This window comes from Siniperca chuatsi, linkage group LG14 (assembly GCF_020085105.1).
Source record: "Siniperca chuatsi isolate FFG_IHB_CAS linkage group LG14, ASM2008510v1, whole genome shotgun sequence".
In the NCBI taxonomy this organism is placed as follows: Eukaryota; Metazoa; Chordata; class Actinopteri; order Centrarchiformes; family Sinipercidae; genus Siniperca; species Siniperca chuatsi.
Genome location: NC_058055.1, coordinates 27,205,547 through 27,229,392, shown reverse-complemented (window position 1 = coordinate 27,229,392; position 23,846 = coordinate 27,205,547). Strand labels below are relative to the sequence as shown.

Sequence of the window (23,846 nt, the reverse complement as noted above, 5' to 3'; positions counted from 1 at the left end):
CGGGCCAAGATTTAAAACTTGAACAAAGTCGCTGGCCAACATTGAACAAATGGACCCAAACAAGTTTTGCTTTAACGCTGAATATGGAACAAGCGACGCTTATTACCACACAACATACAGTCCCCGACAACATTATAGGGAAATGATAATATTTGAATTGACATTTGCTTTGAATCAAATTTCAACGTAAAATATATTTATTTTTGATATTATTTTTATGTATTTTTTTCAGTTTTCTACAAGATGCAATTTCTTTTATAAAAAGGACAACACATTTTTTTAAATATTTTTATTCCGACAAAAATATAGGGAAATGAATCATTTATTGACTTTCGGTGCCCGAGAATCACATCTGAACACCCACCTGGCACGCTAAAAGACTTTTCACTGAAACTCACCGTTTCATAGCGCCGTCTAATGCTGTGCTCCTTAGTTAAAGCCACGCTGGCTCCACATACGAGACGAACAGGTGTGTCTTTTACACAGGTAAACAGGTATTCTGCTCCCACCTGTCCAAAAAGCTCCTGTTTCCTTTCTTTCCGCCATTTTTGGGAAGGGGTAGCACGGCGACAGCTGTAGCACGAGGTCGCTATGACTGCTGTCACAGAGGAGGGGGCGTTTCTGGGTCCTGTCACGATTGACGCGCCAAAACAACAGCAGAGCATTGTGGGATTTGTAGTATTAGCGGTGAATGCGCTGTATAATACCGGCGGGCCAGCTCTAGTAGTCATTTGGTATTGCCTCGCGGGCCAGAGTTTGACACCTATGATCTAGCGCATCAACTTCATATTCTGTCACAAACCAACAATTAATGTTTGCTTTTTTTTAACTGTAATCACAGCCGCTCCCTAACCTTTAATAACTTCATTTAATCAGGCAGTCTCATTGAGATCTCGTTTTCAAGAGGACCTGTGTCCGGGAAACATTGTTTGTCAGACAAACCACACAGCAAGCATACAGGAACAACACATCTAAAGCCAGCCCACCCCGATCGTGCGGCAAACTCGAATGAATAAAAACAATATCAGATAGTAAAGCTTTCCAATCTGCAAGGGGACGAAAGACTTTGCAGTTCATTCTTTAACCAAGTGTTTTAGTTGCTTAACCCTAACTAAACCTTAAACATAGTGTATTTGCGGGCCAAATATAATTACACTGCGGGCCAGAGTTTGACACCTATGCTCTAAATCGTACAGGCTCTTGAATGATACAATTCTAAAGAAAAAGTATGAGATTTCATGATATTTTGTAACTGTGATATAAGTAAGGTGTGTGGGGAGTCTAAGGGGTCAAAAACATAAAGACATCACTCTGTAATATAGTCCAGTACAGCAGCAGTACAAACTATGGCCTCAGAAATACAGTGCATAATGAACGCTCCTCTGACTTTATTTAAAGATAGTGTTTTCTGCTGCGTGCTTGTACTGGATTGCATTCAATTGTAAAAGCTGTTCACGATATTACTTCTGCGTAGCATTTGGAAACAGAAGTTATCTGGATGAGTGTGTTACCTGCAGAGTGAATCGAGGGCATCCTTATCCAGGAAGTGGTGATCACGCTTCGCCCACTCTATGTCAACGGGGAACCTGCAGTCTGCCACACAAACAAGACAAATGAAACAATAAGACATGGTTTGGATTGAGTCTGTATAATCTTGGAGTCGACTCTGCGGGTGTGTGGCACAGGATTACTGTGACAGCCTCATATTTACCTTTGAATAATTGCACATACTGAGGGAAGCCGGCCGCTCGCAGCCAATCACAGGCCTCCTTGGCTTCAATCTCTGCAAACAGCGAGAAGGAAAACAGCATTTGATGCAATTACAATCATTTCATGCTCTACGCACTTTAAGAGGGCAAATATTTGCACTTAATCAGTCGTCTGTTTATGAAGTTTAATTACATTTGCATTTGGGTAAAAAAAACATTGAGAGAGAAAAACTGGAAGCACATACAAGCTATTAATTATCTGTGAGTCTTGGAAGAGGCCATTTTAATTACTGCTAATTGGCTGAGTGTGGGGATGGGAGCGTCTGAGAGAGAAGGAAAAGACGTTTTTTTCCACGTTTCCCTCCTCTTCATCTTCCATCCATCTGCCTTGCTTCAGCCTCCGAGGTCGTTGCCATGGACGGGCAGATCAACGCGACAGACTCGTTTTCCAGTGATACCCATGAAAAATTGATTTCAAAAGGTGTGTGTGTTTTGTAAAACTTGTTTGCAAGTTTTTCATGGACATAAAATTAACATTCTGAGCTTTGGGAACCTTTGTGCCAATTCTGATACATAAACCCAAATTTCACTGATGGACAGGCTACTATTCAGATAGGCCGAGAGTATCCAGGTAGGCTGCATAGTGTCTTTGTGAAGAGCTGTTGCAATAGTCTACATACTGCTTCTTCTCTTTCGTGTTTTTATTATTTAAAGTAGAACTGGAAGTATTTTCTAAGAAATCAGCATATATATATATATACATATATACTCTGTGTTTTTTCTGACTTGTGTACTTATTTGGTTATAATTATAATCACCAAAAAGAAGATAATCAAGTTTTACATGTTTTTCTGCCATGATAGATTTCTACATTAGTGTTCTCCAGAGGGCTTTTTGGTTCTGACTGACAATGTCGGTACTGTAATTTGATTGGTGCAACATCTGTGTAGGCGGGCACTAAAGCACTTCATAATATCGCTACAGTTCGAACAGACACGCGGGCAGGTAAGCAGCTGGAGGGTCAACATTGTCAGCTCTTGCTTCTTGCCGTTTGTCCCATTTGTGATTTAAGCACTCCGTACATTACGCCATGACTCCGCACGTTAGTTACTCTGTGTCGTGTTCGAAACCTGGAGTACCGTACTTCATGCTCAGGCTACAGGACTACGCGTTGCTGTGAGTTTTCACAGTCTAGTTATTTGTCGTCACAACAACTGGACCCATGAAAGAGAAACGGCGTGCAGGACGTACGCAGCACCGAGCATGCAGGAGCTGCCGATGACTCAGCAGGTATTGAAATAACATAAACCAAAAGTAACTTCTAGTGGGAATGAGTGCTAATTAGCAAGCTAGGCTAGCTACCTTCCCCTTGAGATGTTTGATGTTGTAAAGGGACAGATGGAATGTGGGTTGAAAAAGAGGACACACAGTGTGATTTCACTGTTCGTAGGCTACAGTATGACGTGCTCCCGTCTGTAGGGAACCACGGAATTTGGCGGGGCGTCTCCGAGCAACGCCGGCCCTCAAATGTCAGTCAAGCGTTGCCATGGGAAACGCGCACCTCAAGCTTAGACACAAATTTGTCAAAAAAAACGTTTTATCCTGCTTTGAAAAACTTTGAAACATTTTGCACAATAGCTGCGGTATCGTTTTAGTTTAGATTTACTTACACAAACATTTCACTACAACTTTAACATTTAATTATTTTTATTATTGTTATGGCCTGTAAACTCAACCAACTCATAAATCGTACTGTTATGTGATTCTAAGTATATTTACTTTAAATTCGAACCTTCTCTCCTCCATACAAGTACATTAAATCCTTATTTTTGAAAAGCATTTGTATCGATGATACCGGCTCCGTTTGTGGTATTGCCCATTACAAGCTGCTGCAGCCTTAAAAATGACGTCAGGGACACAGTGGCATGATGAAACTAATGCTCCTCTGTACTCCTTTATGTTAAAGTGGCAGCCTTTTGATCAAACCCATTAAAAAGGAACACACACATACACTTCATGTGATGCTTGACATAATAATGCTTCAGCATACACTCATGATGAGCACACACACTTAGACAAGAAACACAAACAGAAGCAGGCACACAAGATTACATGCTTTAATCAACACTTCCTCACTTCAAAACAATATTAAAGATATGCGCACTTGACTACCTGTCCATACACCGACTCACACAACCAATTAACCTCCACTGCAGTCAAGTACTTTGTGGAGATTCTGATGCAAAGTATTAGAAAAGGCTGAGTGGAAAAGAAAACTACAATGAAACGTTCTCACTTGAAGCATAAAAATGTTTTCTTGATCCACGATGTTTACAATGAGGAGCCGCAGAAATCATTTTCTCAGTCTGGTTGCACAGTTCAGAAGAGGATTTGGATTTTCTGAGAGGTCTCAAAATATTTGTCCACCACAGCCCTCCCTGAAATGTTAAACCCGCTCTCTCTCCATGCATAAAAAGCCCGTCGCGGTTAGAATGCTGCCAAGGGCATTTCTTGTTTTCATATTCAGACAGCATGAAATATGGCCGACATTAGCCTCCACTAGAGAACAACAGCAGCAGTTTGTCCATGACTGATCGGTTCTTCAAACACTTCTTGTCTGGTGGTTGTGCTCTTTACTGCCTACTTATTCACTTCACAGCCGAGACGAAGGAAAGGCACCTAATTCACATCTTATTTTTTGTGACTTTTCAAAGGTTTGCCTAAAATTCTCTTGACAGTAGGATGGAAACTTGGCTTATGATGTGTTCTGGTCGTTTCCCCAGAAGCCCCTGGGGTCAGGAGAACAGGGCGACGCAAAGCAGATGGCCCAGATATATAAACACTGGTGGGAAATTCAGTGGACATGGCAATCATCAAAATGACAGAAAGGAAAGACGGAAAGAAATACAGCAGTGAACTGACTAAAAGTGAGGAACAGGCACACAAATTAAAGACTGAATGATAAAATACAGAGGATTTACCATAAGTATGTTTATCCTGACCCTCCTGAGTGCGGAGCCCATTTTCCAGCGTCACGATGGAGATGTGGCATTTGAGATAGAAAAGGGATCAAGTGTGCTTGCTGAGCGACGGCCTCACATGTCCGCGAGAGGATCTGTAAATCCAGGGATATGTGGATCTACCAGCGTTAAAGCCCTAAACTTAGCGAGGCACCCACACCACTTTTTCACCGCCGACATCACTCGCCGTCCCAATCCATTACCAACACTGCCCGTCATTTTGCAACCTCAAGGGTCACAAGTTAAAAGCTCTTGTCATTTAAACCAGTTTCCCACTTTAAATAGGTCTAATATTCTCCTTTAAGGCAGCGGTGGCTCAGAGCTTAGAGGAGCTTCTGCTGAAAATGTTGCTGAAAAATCTTAGTGGGGAAAGAGAATTATTATTATTATTATTATTATTAGAATTATCTTTGAGTTCTTGAGTAAAGCATTCAAACCCAAATCCCTCCAGGGCAGTTGTGGATGGAAATGGATTGGAGTTGCACTCTAGGTAGAAGTGAGATATAAATGCAAATCAGAAGAGTCAGTCGAACCTGGATGAGAAGAGAAAACCCCGAAACTAAACTTTTCTTTGATTCCTTACATGCTACAAGGTGTTTGGATGTTAAAGCTGCACTAGGCATCTTTGCAACTTGGAGGCCCCAAAAGGCAGTAAGATAAATGAAAAATCTCGGAAGCCAAGACAGGTAAACTGCACACAGTGTGTTCGTGTTTACCAGCCGCTTTGCCTGCGATCACCCAAAGATCACCCATTATACCAAAGAGGTGAGAGGACGAAAAAGATCCAATGTTGTGAGTCCAGTTTCTACATGGCGTGCTCGCTCACTCCACAGTTTGGATTTCAGACACATTTGATTCACCTCTTCCATGTGGGTAGAGAAGCGTCCAATGTTTTGCTTCGTAATTTAGACTGATTCACTAGACGTTAAGGGATACTTTCTGACTTTCCTGGCACTCAGCCCCTACTGTTCCTACTGAAGATGTAAATTGTGAAAAAGATGTCACAAATATGTTGTTTCATTTTTAAAATATACTAAATCATTTCCTAAAAACAGCTGGGAAGAGCAGTTTCTAGTGCAGGTGCAACATTGTAAAATGTGTTGGGGACTATTTCAGGGTTTTTTTGCATTTTGGTGTCATGTTTGTGAAATAAATTAAAAAGAAACAGCGTTTCATAAACACAACATTAGAAAAGAATGAGCTGACACAGGCTAATAAAGACAGGCTAGCTGTGCTGCCTTGCTAACATTTGCTAGATGTTGGCTAACATGTTAGCTACAGTTGCAATCCCACTTACCCTAACTTAAATGTTTTTGTCTTCAGTTAATTAAACATAGCCTCCTCTTTATTTCTTTAGGTAATTAACTTGCTATACACAGTAATAATGCTGTTTTGAGGTGTCTTGATGCAGGAAAGCAGTGGACTAGAAATCTTCAGCTCAGTTGTGTGCTATCTTCCTAAATCAGGACACTTTATTGTTTATTTATCCACAAAATTCTTTTTAGTACAACTGTATTTTCAACATTGACTGATGTTCTCTGCGTACAGTACTTGCTCAGCTTATGCTAACTGTACTTTGACTTCAGTGAATGACATCAGAGCAGCCGGACACTTCACTAGTGATCTAGGTCTCCGGTGACAATAAGTCGTTTCAGCGAGACGGGGACAAACAAAGGTGCAATGAACATGTACGTATTCTGCTCTTCGAGAAACAAGAAGGTATTTAGAAGAAAGTGTCACAGGCTTAAGAATAACGCTAAAACACGTCTGACCTAACATGAATTAAGAGATCAGTAAGGAACAAACAGCTGTCAGAAGCAACAATAAACTACATATTCTGCCTGTATGTTTGGTCACACACTTCCACTGCCACATTCAGGGGCCCCTCTCTACTCGCCTCAGAGTAAGTGATGGTATCTACTGGGCTCCCGTTTCATTACGACCACAGCAGGCAATGGCCTCTTCCCTTTCCAAATGACTGTCTCTGAGGAAGTTGTGATTTGGTCCCTCTGGGCTCTGATAAGAGATTTGGACGTGTGATTAGGGCGCCTCCGCCCTGCTAGCGCCAGGAAGCTGGACAGCGTGCGTCTGGATGCTGAGAGGAACTGAGGACGGGGAGGTTACGTGCTCGGTGGACCGTTTGTGTTTGGGTGTTTATGTTTGTCAGGACACCAAAGCTTTGTCCTGGACTAACAGAATTACTGCTCGCCAGAAATTAGGGTAATTTAGGGTTTAAAGTTTTTCTGTCTGGGCAATCAGATACATGTTTATCCTTAAAATGCACCATATATTTCATACTTGAAGCACAAAACAATAATACATCCAGAAGCGCTTGAACCGAAACTGTTAAAATTGTTATTATCAGAGATTATTTAAAAAGGTCAAATAATCTTTCCACTGCATTTCACTCTGCAGCCCCAAAAGACCCGTGCTAATGCTTTGGACAGAGCCAAGTTAGCTCTTTGCCCCTGTTTCCAGTTTTTATGGTAAACTAAGCTAGCCGGCTGCTGGCGGAAGCTTCTTATTTACCATACAGACATGAGAGTGGTATCGATCTACTGATGTAACTCTTGGTAAGAATGCGAACAAGCGCATATCCCAAAATGTCAAACTATTCCCTTAAGTGGAAGCGAATGAAAGGCAAGGCAACTCATCACAAACTATATGATGCAATCTAACCCTTCATTCAGCTACACGTCTGCTATCTGACTGTCTGTGTCTAACTAAATCTGCAAAAGGCCAAAGCCAAACGAGCTCAGCTTCCTCCTCTCGTCTCATACACTCAGCCATGTTGCTGAGCAGCCTCCTTCCTGGTTTGAGGGCTTTCACACCACTTTTACAGATAAAGTGCAGTCACTGCTCTGCTTGCAGTTCAGGGAGATGCTTGAGAGTGTCTCACGGGGCTTGAGAGGTGTGGTTGATGATCAAAGGTGTTTCAGCTGTCAAAACAGCGAACGCTGTTTCCATCTTCCTATGGTATGGTATTCCCCTGTCAGTCCAGTCAGCTCAGCGAGGGGAAGTTTAAAATGTCTGCGGTCACGAAGGGCCGGAGGGACGAACACTAAAACTCTATTCTATGACTCACTGCGTGTGTGTGTGTGTGTGTGTGTGCAATTTAGCAATATGTTGTCAGTTGTCCCTGGACACACACTTTTAACACTGATAAACCAGGAATGAAAGAATCTGCCCAGCCTCCAAGATAACATGTGTTTAAAGCTGCAAACAAAACAAACTCTAATATTTAAAAAAAATCATTGTTAACCCAATTTTTATCAGAAATATTACCGTTAGTGTGTATTTGTCCTGCTGATGTGGGCTGTTATAATCAAAATGTTCATATGTTAAAAAAAAGCAATCACAACATTTCCCTTCTATCGAGACAATCTTAGTGATGGATCCCTGAGTGATATGCTGTAATAATCCTGCTGGCACAACGTCATTTATTTTGATTATGCAAAGGAAACATGGTTTGGAGATTTGCTTAAAGTAAATAAAAAGTCGGCCACTGTGTAGATGATCTCATGGTATAGACTGGTACCATTAGCCTATGGCTGGATATGGCATAGTGAGTCCGGCTAGTGGCCAGTAGAAGTACTGCAACTTAAAAAATCCCCTCCAGCCCAGAAAGCATTTTTAATATAAAGACCGACCTGTAAAACTGTTGACAAGACACCTCCAATTATTACCATTTGCATTATTAATTAAACTATAAGATTTGTAAAACGAGTGGGCAAGATCTTGTCCAGTTCTCGTAATACTTCCAAGACACGAATGTATTACAAGAACTGGATTCTGGACAAGCCAAGCCAAGCCAGGAGAATTTGTTTGGCAAATTATCAATTAAACAAGTGTAATGCAGCAAAGAAAAAACGTTTCACACTTGTCAAAAGGGAACAATAACTTATTAACCTCCTGGCTGCATGTTTTTCAGCCATTACAATAGGCGGCATTCATTTCAGGCATTAGCTGACCCTCCTATCCACAGCAACCTGCAGTGATTACAGCAACAGCACAGAAATGACATTTATAAAGTAGAAACTGTACGGACAAGCAGTGGCAGCAGGAGAAATAAAGCTCAAATCCTTCAAATCCAGACACCACACAAAATACAGAGCAGATATTATGATGTTTTTGTTTGCACATCATCCCTGGCTAATTCAGGACACCCTCTTGTGTCTATAAGTGTATCAGTGAAGATGCTTCCTGGATGGGATTCACCTTCCTGTCTTTACTAGAAGACGTGATGAACCCAGTGTCACTGTTTCCTGGATACCAGGAACATAAAACATACAAAGAGCCCTCTCTACATGCTTTACAATGCTGATGATAATAATAATAATAATAGTTATTCGTACAGGCTTAAATTGATCTTTAGTTGTACTTAAACAGTTCAGATACATCTTGTAAGCACTTGAACACTAATGTCTCCCGTACTGTAATAGAACGTATAATACATTTTTCCGGGTTTGATGCCTGTCAACATGACACACGTTTGTAATGATGGACCAAATGGTCTGTTGGGTCCTTGATGTTGATTGGCAATTACTGTGCTATTAGAGACAATTTTCATGACTCATTATACCCGTTAACGGGAATAGATCTCAAGAAAAAGCTACTAAGTAGCCACTTGTTACTTTATTCTTATTAAAATAACAAGGAACGGTTATAAAAATTCAACCATGGCACCATTTTCAATTATTTTTCTTAAAATGTGGCAGGTAACCAGTGTGCTGAAGGGAAAGTTTCAAGACCTTACCTTTAGGCTTTTCAGTGGCACATTTTGACCCGGTGGCCTAGAAGTTTTGTTTTCTGAAGATCCAAAGAGTTTTGGGAGTGTGCTAAGTTCTCTCTGTACACAATAAAATGCCACCAGCTAATTCTGACATTAAATCTTTAAAGACAAACACGGAAGATGTCAGACTTGCTTAAAGCTAGGGTAGGTAATGCATTTCAGAAGCATTCTCTTTACATCCCGACAGCAATCAATGAATCATCATCATCTATCTGTGGCTGACGCAGGCCTGTAATAAGCCCATCCATTCATTCGGCCCAAATGAAATGATTGGCTGGCCTACCCGCGTGCACTCTGCCTGTGCACTCATTGCACACTCCCCCAAAACATTTTTTCGGTTGGATACTTTCAAAATCTAGCTGTTTCTCCAACGTTACCCTAGCATTAAGCCTGGAGTGAACCAGGGAAAAGCAATGCAAACAGAAATTCAATTAATCCAGCAACAAGAAATGCACTCTAGAATTTAGTTTCAGGCCAGAAGTGGTCTCACAAAACTGACATCTGAGAATCAGATCACACAAACGAGACTGAAAAGGTGTAAATGTAGTCGGTGCTTCATTCCGCAAAGTAACAGAACCTGAACTGAGCCTGGCAGACCGTGATAAATCAGTGAGAGAAATTCCAGTTAATATGGAAAAAGTCATAATGGCCACTATGACGGTGATCCCGATACCTGTCTACTGTCACTGTGAAGTAAAAGGGGGGAAAAGTTTCCCTTAATACAGGCGATGGATTCAGAGAGCTACAGCTGCTGTGAAACGTCAGCGTCCGAGTCAGGTTAAGTGACAACAGTATGGACTGGAAGCATCACTTTCACCTGTTTGTCATGCAGTGAAGTTAGCCAAAGGTTAAGTTCATTGATCGTGTAGGTCAAATGTAAGAGGTAACAGGATAGGAAAGTAGAAAAAAACATGTCTGTTTATTGCTCAGACTTTAAACCTTTTTTTTCTTGAAAATTAGTGGATAATTTTACCTCTAAAAATGATTCAAATAAAACAGGGGGGACATACTGGTAGACATATGCAATCAGGGTTCACAGGCCAAATAGGTTTGGAAGCACCTCAGACCACAGGCTTCTTCCGGCCTTCTGTGAGGAGATGTCATAAATCAAGTCATCAAAGTCCGTCTCCTGGACAAGTTCATATTCAGTGTCCATAAATTGTTCAGGAGTCTCTTTTTAATCCTTGACATTTGAGAAAAGTTAAAGTTCTCCCTCACAGATGCTGACAGAAAGTGTCAGACAGTTTTAATAAACATGTTGGGAAACTGTAACGTGTGATCCAGTATTGATTTTAGTATGGCTAATGGAGGCGCGCTCTGTCCGTCAGGTCTGACGACAGATCTGAAGTGTATCAGTGTCTGACTGTGTGTCTAGCAAGGCACATTTCATTACAGGTAAACTCAATGTGCTTTATATTAAAGTGCATACAGCAACAAGTGACATGAGAATATATGTAATAAACTAAATAACACTGACAACCAACCAACCAACTGTACATTTTTCCCGACTCGAAGGAGTGGCAAGGCTGGTGTTCGAGTTTGTTCCCTCCATTTAAATGAAACCCTGTATCTTCTTCATGACAAGGTACTATACCATTTCAGTATTATTTTGTTATTTGTATTCTAATATACTAATATAACGTAATATGATTTCAGACTTTTCATGATATTTCATGAGACCAGGCTGCACACACACACACACACAGTGTATGAGTTGGCTCATCCTCAGCTGGCAGGTATAGCTGCATTAACTCATACGTAGTTACAGTTTAATCATTCCTGCATGCTGTTGCCCTCCGTTGCTAACAACACTGTCTGTCCTGAACCTTCGTGCCAGTGGAAAGATGGCTTAACTGAGTTCGGATAAACACTCTAAGGTTACCGTGAGGCAAATTGGAGGGACTACAGGGGTATTTCGTAGAAACAGATATGACACAGCCCAGTAGCGTGTCGCTGGGCAGAAAACCAGCTGACGCCAAGCCAAGCCAAGCCAAACCACATGGAGAGGAGATTTGTTTCTTTAATTTCTTTAATCTTGGAGCACTTCACCTGTTGTGTTCTCCGTCCAAAATTTGCTTTCGGCCTGCCAATGGCTACTAAGAACCGAACCTGCCAAAAAGTTGTTTTTACCTGCCATAATAAATAATATGAACTTTTGAAAATGTTGACCCTCCGTGTAATCAGTTCTGCTTTGTGCACTGAATCGTTTTGGCTACATACAATTTTGTGAAACGAGGCGTCTTACAAAGCAAATACAACATGTTCCCTGTGCAGAAACAGTGAGAGAGATACTTGCACATGCGGTTTGGGAAGGCTCGATTAGTCATTTGCTTGAATTTAGGCGTTGTCAGTGGGAAATGGCCAAAATGACTCTCCAGGCAATTGGTCTAGCCTTTTACCATCATTTTATTCAGGCTGTACAGATGCTTAGTTCTAATTCCTGAGACATCAAAACTTTCCTAAGCGGACAATTTGCTTCACTCTCACTGGCTGTTGCATCCAACTATGGCAGCTATGCTGGAAGAAATCTGAGAATCACATTTCCACTGGATTATCCAGCTAAAGTGAATTAATCTGAGGAATAAATCAGGTTTCGCTCTACATCTACACCTACTTAGCTGACATGAATCGAATCGTTTCATTCAGTTTAGTTCAAAGATTTGTAGTTTGTTCACTTTTTAAAATTCTAATTACGCTCATCAGAGAGAACATCACCAGATACCAAAAGGTTTTATTTCCTTTGACTAAAGTTAGCCAACATTAGCAACACTGGCTAAACATAAGAAGCCTGCTACCTGAATGTTTTGTACATTGTCCTTTGCTGAAGGAGAAAGCTAGATAAAAGATTCAGATAAGACACTTTAATGAATCTGGATATTAAAGCACCTTGGAACCAGATCCAAAATGGGGCCGGCTATCGCAACCCAAAGCTGCGGTTACATGAATAAGGGGGAAGTAGATACAAGCTAGTAAGTAACCAGAGATTTCTCTGTGGACGGTGGACTGTAGATCCAGGTTTGATTCACGCTGACATAATTACTGTTAGTGATATTTTTAGAGATTTTTTTTAACGCAACCCTGACTGGATCCTTTCCTCTCTCTGTAACCATGATCCAAACAAATGAAAGCACTTATCTTTCTTATCTTATCTTTCAGCAAAGAAACAACTGCAGATAGTTTGGATTACAACATTTCTCACCTCTACAATGAATCTAAAACTTCACTTTGTCCTGTAGGTATTAGTAATAGTTACTAAGCCACTTGTGCATTTACATAGGTCGAAACGACTATACAACAACAGAAGCTCCTTAACTGTTAGGGCGAAACACCTGCACGGCCACTCCATGCCTCTGGGGTTTGACAGCATAGTTTTAAAGTACGTTAAGGTTAAGTCTTTGAACAAATAGGTCCACTGATTTATTATTATTTATTAACAACACCTACTGTACATTCGTTTTCTGGGCCTGTTTGGCCTATTCCTACGAATGTGTGGTAAAACGTAGATAAAAGTGACATCACGCTGAGATATTTCCAGCACCTACAGAGTACTTTGCTCACACAGAACATTTTCAACTATCAAAAGCATCGCAGTGAGCATCAGCTTTTGGTGTCAGAATCAACGAGCGAAGGTTTCTTTCCAAAGCCTCCATTGTACCTTAATGTTCACCAGTCAAACTAAAAGAAATCCACTGTAGAAGAAGGACAGAGGCCCACTGTCACAAGAACAGGAGCAAGGAAGAAAAAAAAGGAGTGAAACTCTCCCTTTATCTTGACTGGGAAAACTTTCAGTTTCGTGTTCGTAATGCACAATGCAACAAGGTCAAGTGCCAGCTTCGTGGAAGTTTTTGAAAGGCATTCTGGAAAGTGTAGGAAATCACTAACTAAAGTGGAATTACAAAAGGCAGGTTGTAGGTAATAGGTACACAAAAAGGTAAACTATAAGACGTTATCACAAAACAACTCAACCCAGAATGTCATTTAGCAACGTTGTTCTGAAGGTAGTAAGTCTCTTCTAACAATCTGGATGAAGAAATATTCTATTTCCTGCATGATAAAATAGATTTGAAGCTAGCAAGCTGCGACAAAGCTGGTAGCCAGAAATGACTCTGTGTGGGGCATTTATTTGATATTTATTTGAAGGACTGATGCTTACATTTGGACAAATTCAGCAGAAATATGGTCTCCCCACAATCACTTCTTCAGATATTTACACGTTTGTAGCTTTATTCAGAATCAAAGCGGTTACTTCTTTGACCGTCAGACTTCACAGATCTCACACATCTTCTCCTTGGTACAGGCAAGAAATCAGTTCTCAGCCGGGGGTAAGCTGAACTCATGACTTCCGAATATCTTCGACACATTATAGGCACTGAACTGTCTGCGGACATGTATCCCTATTGAGGAGTACTGCGGTGAAGTTGTTGGTAAACGTAACTTGATTTTTAATGTCCAGCTTGACACTGAACCTCAGGTGCTGCTTCTCGGTTTACTCAGTCCTTCTATAAATTATACATATTATATATATATATATGTTAAAGTATCAGTATTCTTACATTTGCTGCCCGGAAAAATATATTGCTCGTATGGATTGATAACACACCACCTATAATTTTGGGATGGCATGAACTGACATTTGAGCTAATACCAATGGAATATCTAACACACAGATTTAAATTAAAATGGATGATTTTTTTAAGACTTGGACATCCTTCTTTAAATATACTGGTAAAAGACTTACAAATATTGTATTAAAAAGAATGACAGACTGGGATATTTATTTTTAATGTTTTAATCTTTTTTCCCTCAATTATTTTTTTAAAATGATTTATTTTCCCTTCTTTCTTTCCAGATGTGTATTTGTTGCATCACTGTCGACCGTAAGGGGTCTGAACGTTTCCTTCTACATGTACATATAGATACATCGATGCAATGATATTTCCCCATTTATGCTTCCACAACATATTTAAGTGAGTGAACAATCATCTCTTTGAGTATATCATGTGCCATGTACATCATATATCATGGCTCTAAGTCAGAGGTTTAGTTCTTGTGGCCACTGTGAATTGTTGGTATTATTGGATCTGTCTGTGTTTGTGTTGAAAAACATAATAAAAATATTGTTAAAAATAATGTATTAATCAATTTTCTGTCATAACCGCTAAAGCAAAATAGATGAACAGTGGTTGGTGCCTGAAGTTGAAGCCCTAACATTCTTATTGTAGCACAGTTTAAACATAATTACAGCTTTCCTTGTCATAACCTCCCTCACACATTCACTGGCACAACATGGTGAGCGAGTTACAGATTACTACTACATGTTGTGTAACCGGAGTGCAAATGTGAGGTCCACACATGTTACTGTTGAAAGCAAAAAGACAAAAATCCAACCAAAACCACAAATATCAGGTCGCATATTTCAGAATAAAGGTAACCATTTGTGAATGATTTACATATGGGTTTCACGCAGGAGAGCATTACTACACAGACACATGCATATTTTAAAGTTTTTATACACACATTCATATTACAAAGTTTGAATATTTGCAGTTTTCTGCAGGTGATCAGTTCTCTCCAACAGATCACATTTGAAAAGTATCCCACACACATTCAGAGTGATTCCTACGCTCTTCCTGCCAGAGAAAAAGCTTTTATTCCACCAGAGTTCAGAACGGCACTCGTGATGTGTTCAGGCCCCTCAAACAACAAAGACCTCTCAGTCAATACTGGAGTACTTCAAATTCCTTCTCTGCCTCATGAATCAAGAACAACCACATTACACTTTGGTTAAAACTACTGATACATATTTACATAAACATCTGCTGAAAACTAGTAAAGTAAGTATCACTCCAGCCTTCTATGTACCTTATAATTTGAAGTCTTTCTTCAGTTAATTCAGCAAACTACCAGAACAGACTTTTACAAGTAGCCCAGGAGCTATATTCTGTCTAATCAAGGCTCAATCAGGTCCTCATTAAATACCACTCGTTAAGCTAATTATCCAATTATCTCCTTAATGAATGTCATCAAGCACCAATTTTCAATTGTCATCAAAAAGAAAACAGGTAGAAAGAGAGGCTAAGATTCTCATTATCTCCCTGTCTGTCATATAACACAACACATGAGCTGTACACATACTCACTTGTGATCAACATGCTTCTGAGGTCTGAAGTCTTGGATGGAGGGAACTTTAGCAAACTTCCATGTTACAAGGAGAACTGATGTAGAATCAGACACAGAGGTATGTAAAGAATTAAATCCAAAGGAAAGAGTCGTATATCCAGTGTTGTAATGGGGCCGTAAAGTCCAGTTGTACTGCTCATGTTGGACATCATGTTAATGAAGTCATTGTTGAAGATTTCCCCTTTCCCCTACCACTCCCCTTCCTCTGGCCCGGACCAGACCATCTGAACCCCAGAGGGGAGGGGGGGAGGGCATCCTAAAAATAACCAGAGGGGAAACACTTCAGACACATGAGCGCCTGCCTATGGAGACTGCAATTACTTTGAATGTCTGTGACTGTATGAGATGTGGAAGAAGTCATGGATAGGCCAGTCAAATCTGGGAGATAAAATCTGTAAAAGCTGAATGTTGTTGACCCTCCCTGGAAGAAAATGATGGATTCCACAGTGAGCTGGCTGCCCACTTGGTACAGGAGTGACCACAGATTTCCACGGGGCAGGAGCTGGCTTCGAGGCCGATTTATTTAAAATAAGCCATTCAGGGAGTCCGAAGTTCCACTTTGCCTCAAATAAGGTTTGTAAAGGCACTCATGATACAAATCAATATTCTCCTCCGCTCTGGCCCTGCATCACAGATGATGAAATTACAAAGAGAAAGGAGTGAGGAAATAAGATTTTCCCCTTTTTCAGATTGAATACTTTCCAACAGCTCCGATCTCTGACCTTCCAATAGCTGTTTGGTGGCGGGGGGCTCTGAGAAAGAGCCACTTCAGACGAAATGAAAGACAGATGATTCAACACAAGGAGGATAAAGTCCTTGCCGTGCTCTAATAAGTCTGTAGTCCTTCAAGGTTTCATCCTGGCTCAGTCCAAGGTATACCATTAGTGTTAATGGCTTTCCATTTAACGCGTAGGTGTTTGATTATGGGATTTTAAATGTGAATAACTCCCTCGGAGGAGAGGAGAGGAGAGCGGTCTGCATGATTCGCTACATTAATTCACAAGTGGAGGAGGAGAAAGTGGGAGAATGTAAACAACTAATGGACTTTTTCACAGTCTGTCGAGAGTCACAGAGCAAGAGGAGGAAGAGTACAAAGAGAGAGACAAGGGGTGGAAACTTGTTTTCTTCTGTTTGGCTACATTTCTGAGAAGATTTCAGAGGCCTGATAAGTTCATTTATAGGTTAAAGAAAGTTCTGGAAACTTTTGGTTGTGGGAAATATACAATATACAGTACGTCTACAACACTAGAGTCAAAAAGCTATTTCCTACGTTCCACTGCCATTAAGTATGTTGAGGTAAAATTTTGGCCAGTGTCACCAATCAAATTTCTAACTGATTAATTATGATATGTGTTTGTGTATGTATGTGTGAACAACCTAACTTCATCCCAACAGCTGCAGCAGCTGTTCTGAACAGACCGAGCAGCAGGTTCCCCCTCAATCACTTCTATGGCCTGCTTTATATTTACTCTGATATTTAACAACATCTGTGACTTATGGAAACGCGTGGGACATTCGGGATGCAGACCTCCCCAGCAGATATCACACACGAGGGAGAGATCGTACAGAGAAAAACGTAGGGGTGCTTAAGCTTCAAAACTGGGGAGATCTTTGAAGAGATCTCTTGGAAACCTGACAGCGTTAGTTTGGTAGTTGTAGCAAAGTAAGACGTAGCGTGATATCGATACAATGCAGTGAAGTTTACAGGGAATTAATTAATTAATGAGTTAGATGAGAAGATTGATACCACTCTTCTATCCGTCTGGTAAATACGACGCTGGAGCCAGCAACCGCTTAGCTTAGCATAAAGAATGGAAACGGGGGGAAACAACTAGCCTAGCTCTGTCAAACATAACAAAATCACCTCCAAAGCCCACTAATATCTCGTCTGTTTAATCCATACAAAAGCCAAAGTGTAAAAAACGGCACAGGAGCAGGCCCTGAGCACCAGAGCGATAGAGGCCCAGATCTACCACACCAGACAAGACCCAGGGTGTAGGCTGTGCAAAGAGGCCCCTGAGACCAGCCAGCACATAACTGCAGGGTGTAAGATGCTGGCAGGGAAAGCATACATGGAGCGCCATAACCAAGTAGCTGGCATAGTGTACAGGAACATCTGCACGGAGTATGGACTGGAAACCCCGAGGTCAAAGTGGGGAACACCTCCAAAGGTGGTAGAGAACGACCGAGCCAAGATCCTGTGGGACTTCCAGATCCAGACTGACAGAAGGGTAATGGCGAACCAGCCTGACGTCGTGGTGGTGGACAAACAGCAGAGGAAAGCCGTTGTGGTTGACGTGGCGATACCAAGTGATGGCAACAGGAAAAAGGAACACGAGAAACTAGAGAAGTACCAAGGGCTCAGAGAAGAGCTGGAGAAGGCCTGGAAGGTGAAGGCAACAGTGGTGCCCGTGGTCATCGGAGCACTCGGGGCAGTGACCCCCAAACTGGAGGAGTGGCTACAGCAGATCCCTGGAAGAACACCAGACATCTCGGTCCAGAAGAGTGCAGTACTGGGAACAGCAAAGATACTGCGCAGAACCCTCAAGCTCCCAGGCCTCTGGTAGAGGACCCGAGCTCGAAGGATGAGACCAATGAGGTGAAAACACACACGCGCTTGTATGTGTATGTATATACACACATACAGGCGTGTGTGTGTGTTTTCACCTCATTGTGTCTCCCTTATGTCCGAAACCAAACTTTGCCCTTGAGCATTGCAGTTTTAATGTAAAATTCCATGTCCTCTGTGCTTCTAAGTAGCAGAAGACATTATAAAAGTTTTTAAATGAACTTTACAGCCATTAAATAACTCACCACCAAGGACATTTGTTTACCAACCTATTTTATTGCACTTTGATTTATTCATGTATTTATTAATTTGCAAGCAGTTAAACCCTCATTCCAAAGTCACACGGGGTAAAGGCCTTCGGTCTCTGGAGCCGACAAGATGTTGACTGTAGAAATCAGGATTAAAGCAGAGCTCAGGGCCTGACCTCTGGCTCTGCTAACAAAAAGACTCTCGCACTGTGTGTGTGTGCGCGTCGCTCTCTGCAGTGTATAAAGGTTACACAAGACTGCGTTTCCTTTTCCCAAGCAAGAGCCTCACGGGCGTCAGAGGAGGAAGAATCTAACAATACCCCCAGTGGATGGGAGTTTCTGCAAGTGTGTGTGTGTGTGTGTGTGTGTGTGTGTGTGTGTGTGTGCGCCTAGTGTTTATGTGTGAAATGTGAATGAGAGTGTGTCCTTTGCGTGTGTGTTTTGGTATTTGACGAGGCAGCTACAGTGAGTGAGGATGTGATGTGTTGTGTTTGCTCTCACAAGCGTAGCCTCGCTGCATTTTCTCTGCTGCTTGCGTGCGTGCTCTGGGGTGTGTACGTATTTGATTTTACTTTGTGTGCTTGTGAATGTGTGTGTGTGTGAGAGAGAGACAGAGTGTGTGTAGTCTAACATGAATCCAGCCTCGGAGGCTTCGGGGCTGGTATTTCCGATGCAGCAGGACAGGAAGCGGCCCGCTCCCTTGAACTGTATCCCTCCCTCTGAACACTGCAGCACACACGCTACAAGACCTATCACTTCATCTGTGTGTGTGTGTTTATGTGACAGGGTAAATGCGCCTCTCTGTGTATATCTACTGTACAGTACAGCATGGGCCTGAAATGGGCCTAGTAACAAAATGATTAGTCAAATAATCAACAACAGTTTTGTGATCAATTAATCGTTTAGTTCATTTCTCGAAACGACAAACGTTCTCTAGTTTCCAGCTTCTCAAATGGGAGAATTTGCTGCTTTTCTCTGTTTTATATCACTGTAAACTGTAATATCTTTAGCTTTTGGACTGAACTTGAAGAAGTCACCTTGGGCTCTGGGAAACAGTATAAACTAAACAAGGAATTAATGAATTAAAAAAATAACCAAGAGTTAAATGATACAGAAAACAATCATTAGTTGCAGCCCACACCAAACGCTGTACTCTGCTTGCAGTCTTGTTATCAGCCCACATATCATGATAGTAACCAGTAGATTGACTATTTAATAAAATGTAACATCCAGATGGAAAAACACAATCTGAATGATCAACCAGCAATAAACGGTTTAATAAATCAAAAGTGACTCGCAGCTTCAGCTTCGTGCTATGCTAGCAGCTCTGAGAGACTGTACTCAGGCACAGCAGTGCTAGAGCTAAATGCTGTCAGCATGTTAGCATGCTGATGTTAGGTATGTTTACCACAGTCACCATCTTAGTTTAGCGTGTTGTTGAGATATTTCAGTCTGAACCAAAGTGGTAGACCGACCGACCATCTGACGGCCATGACTAAAAACGTGCATGAACTATCAACAAAGGTCACCAACCAGCAAAATCCTCAAAGAACAGAATCTCTAGAACCTGACGAAACACTGGCTGTTAAAAGTTCTCACTTACCATATTTAACTTTTTTTTGTGAAAATATCTAGCACAAGGCAAAACAGTTAGCTAGGGATGGGAAAAGTATTAGAATATTTGACTCAAGGAAAAGTACTTGGATAAAAGTAAGTGGGGATGGGGGGGTTGTCAAAGTTTGTTGTTGTGGTAAGATATACATAAGCAGAGGTTACATGCTTAAGATTGACTTGTGCACTTGTGTACTTGTTTATACTTTTGCTCTTTGTACGGAACCTGCCAAATTCATTAGAAAACGGGGAGACTTTTACCAAAAAAAGATAGCATTGGTCATTTTTTAAACAATTCAAACACGCTCTTGTGGTCGTAATAATAATGGCTGTTGTCTCTCAGACGCAACGGAGGAAGTAATGTGATGTCATACCACTGCAAAACCTCTCAGGGAGAAGGTCGAGGTGGGTGGTGTGTTTGGATGTGTCCAGTTTGCATCCCAGTCAAAGTCGGTTTCTTTTAACCAATACCACAGTCGTTCCATAACTTCAGACAAGTAGTGTTTGTTGCCTAAACTTAACCAAACCTTAACCCTAGCATGGCAGATCAGAAGACGCTCAACAATCATTCTTGGAACTGTCAAAGGTTATATGGGAAGGCACTGACGAACGGTCTATTTCGGTTTGTTTAGGAATGAGGACTCATGAAGGGGACGCACAGTGGGTGTGGACTGAAAGCGAAAGGATATCTGTGAAAACATTTTTTTTTAGCAAACCCACCTGTAAGTCTATTTCAGTACAAGACAGTCAGCACCAGATTTCTTTAAGACGAGGCGGTGAGAATAGCACTAAGTGTTTTTGTTTCTTAAGCTGGCTCTTTCAGCGAAGCAGGCGGGATAAATATATAAATCTCCGCTCTCTTAGTCGAGAATTCTCTGGCTGCCAGTGTGACACACATCTGCGCTACGGTTTTGAATCAGAATTATGGTATTTTCCTCCCATAAACAAGTATATATGACTTAATTTATAAATCATAGCAAATCCCCTTCTGTCTCTCTTTCAAGTAACCGCATGAATGTTACAGCCATCATTCCTGCTAAAAAAACAACAGCCACAGCGTCCTCACAGGAATGAATGTCTTGATTAAATGCGTAAATCCTGGCTTCTTCTTTGTGGAAGTAAACATTCACTGCTGCCACTGTTTGGCTTTGCAGGGGCAGATCCTTACTAAAGCAGCCTCCCATGGTCTTCACAATCAATTAATTTCGAATCGGATTATAGCTGCTCTTTATTAGCACTTAGGAATGATCTGAGAGTGTGAAGTAATGGGCCGTCCGCACACAGTTCATTTGCAAAGTGTCTTCATGAGGAGTACACCTCCTAAAACCAATGGTTGGATACTCTGGCAGCAAACACAGCACACTTTCTGGGCCCTCATTTCCTTGCCTGTATGGTTCTGTCATCTTCAAATCTGCTGTTTGTTTTTGCCAAATGATCATTATCCGGATTCAGAGGAGTCTGTGGACCATTTTGTTAGTGGTCACAGCGTCTTGTCTCTTTGTTTCTTGACACCTGTGAGCAAAGGTGCCACTTTCACCAAAACACCACAGACATATCATCTTTATTTTCTTTTTGTAAATAGAAAACATTTTAAGAAAGACCTATGAATCACTTCAGGTTGCCCCAAGAATAATCACAAGCACATCTCAAAAGCTCAATTGTGTGATGTTTTTGAAATCTGCTCCCAATGAAATGACACCCTGAACTTTGAAAAGGTTGTCTGCTGAGCAGCAGTGTGGAGCTCCATGCAGCTTTCATCCACTTTCATCAAAGAAACCTGCGGCTGAGGAAAGTCTAGTAAGGAAAAAGGAGACCGCTATTTTCCTCAGGGGTAGGCGTTTCAACAGGTAGCGAGAAAGAGGAGTCCGGTGGGATGACCGTGGCTTTGTTTCTACTACCTCCCATTTGTTCAGCCATTGAAACAGCTCTGGGTGCTCCGTTGGTTGGAGAAACAACCAAGCCAATCAGAGAGGTAGGCAAGATTAAGAATGTTAGCTACATCCATGAAAATTAGCCACAAAAACATTAAAACATGGACTTCTCCTAGTGACTGCTACCACACCTTCCATGGTGACTGAAAATGATGTTGGAGAGGTGAAGACATCACTTGCTACTGATTGGGATTGTTTTATTTTGCCCTGAGCGTACAGATGCTGGCTAACATGAATTAAACACCTGAATGAAGATGAAACAAAATGGCAATTCAGTCCGATTATCAGGCTAAACTACCATATAACTACAATAAAAGTGCTGGCAAGTTAGTATGGAAAAGGCCATCCTTCATTTTCACTTCACTGCTGCCACCATCCTACGTTGAACTGCTGGGAAATGTTTTGCTCCCTTTTTCTAGCCACCAGAAAGTGAAGCAGGATGCACAGGGGCAAATTTCTTGACCATCACAGGGAGACCAGAGGTTCGATTCCTGGTAGTACCTCCAGCTTGGGCGTGCTTCCTCAACAAACAATTAGCCATGTTGGATGATGGGAAGTCGGTGGGTGAGCTCAACTTTGTTGCTGACTCCTACTGCTTAGTCATGACCGCACAGAGGGGGGTGGGGTAATTAGGGAGATAGCACCTTATATTCTGTCATGAAGGTAGCACCCGTCTGTCAGCAGCACTCTCCAGGCTAGCAGTACAGTTAGCAGAGACAACTACTGTAGTACATATCAAATTAGGCGTTCCACATTGGGAGAAAAAAATTGGTAAAAAAATTATCTCAAAAAGACAAAAAAATAAAGTTTAAAGTTTGAAGCATCAACTAGTTTACTCAGCTGATAGATGTGTTGTTTGTTACAAAATGCCCATTCAGCTCCAATGTTGTTGATATAACAAGCAGAAATGGCTGTCTGGGGATTTACTTGATGGATTGCTTTATTCTTGCTATCTTGTTGTCTTCTTCTAGAGTTCATCTTTATTTCCATGCTAAAACCCAAACATTACCGTGCTGTCAGTCATGTTTTTGGTTTTGATGAATAGCCAGCTGCAGAGGAGTGTATTAGGACTGGGCAGATGTGAATGTCTGCACCTACACGCCATCTTGGACAGCGTCTCCCACCCGCTCCATGACGTGCTGGTCAAACAAAGGAGCACCTTCAGCGGAAGACTCATCCCCCCACAATGCACCACAGAGCGCCACAGGAAGTCATTCCTGCCTGTGGCCATCAGACTCTTTAACTCCTCCCTCTAAGTGTCAGTCTGTATGACCCAAAGTCACTAAACTGGACATTGATCATTACATCTCCGCTATAATTAATAATAATTGTGCAATATTCTGTGTACTACTCCCGTGCAATATTAGTTTTCCCATGTTAGTTTCTTATTTATTGTTATTGATATTATATACCTCTATTACTCTCGACAGTACATGCACCTCTGCTCATTACTTATTACTTATATTATTACATTGTATTATTATACTGTACTATCATCATCAACCAGTAAACCCACTTGGTACTCGACACTTAGTTTATCTTATACTTATACCGACCTGATACTTAATTTATTTCTGACCTGTTTTATAGTGTTTATAGTGTATCATATCGTTTGCTAGTACTTTCTCCTGTGTGCACTGACGTAAAGGCGAGCTGCTGTAACAAAGAGTTTCCCTTCGGGGATCAATAAAGTATTTCTGATTCTGATTCTGATTTGTAAGTGAAGCCGGGACTGAAAGCACCGGGAATGCTCAGGAAATTTCCTTAGATTATTTAAAATTAAAAG

The 23,846-nt window shown here is 41.4% G+C and overlaps 1 protein-coding gene across 5 annotated transcripts in view; it reads right to left on the bottom strand.

Annotated features, from left to right (window-relative positions):
- si:dkeyp-23e4.3 (rho GTPase-activating protein 7) overlaps positions 1-23,846 on the bottom strand; it is a 128,880-nt gene that overhangs the window by 31,797 nt on the left and 73,237 nt on the right. For 2 of the 5 annotated variants that reach the window (XM_044222811.1, XM_044222810.1), the window contains exons 2-3: positions 1,712-1,783; positions 1,512-1,593 (exon numbers count right to left, since the gene is read on the bottom strand). In XM_044222811.1, the coding sequence (XP_044078746.1) occupies positions 1,512-1,593; positions 1,712-1,783 (154 nt within the window). Of the gene's footprint in view, positions 1-398; positions 611-1,511; positions 1,594-1,711; positions 1,784-15,660; positions 15,894-23,846 lie in introns of those variants that run through there. The other 3 variants (XM_044222813.1, XM_044222812.1, XM_044222815.1) reach the window with 3 other exon arrangements.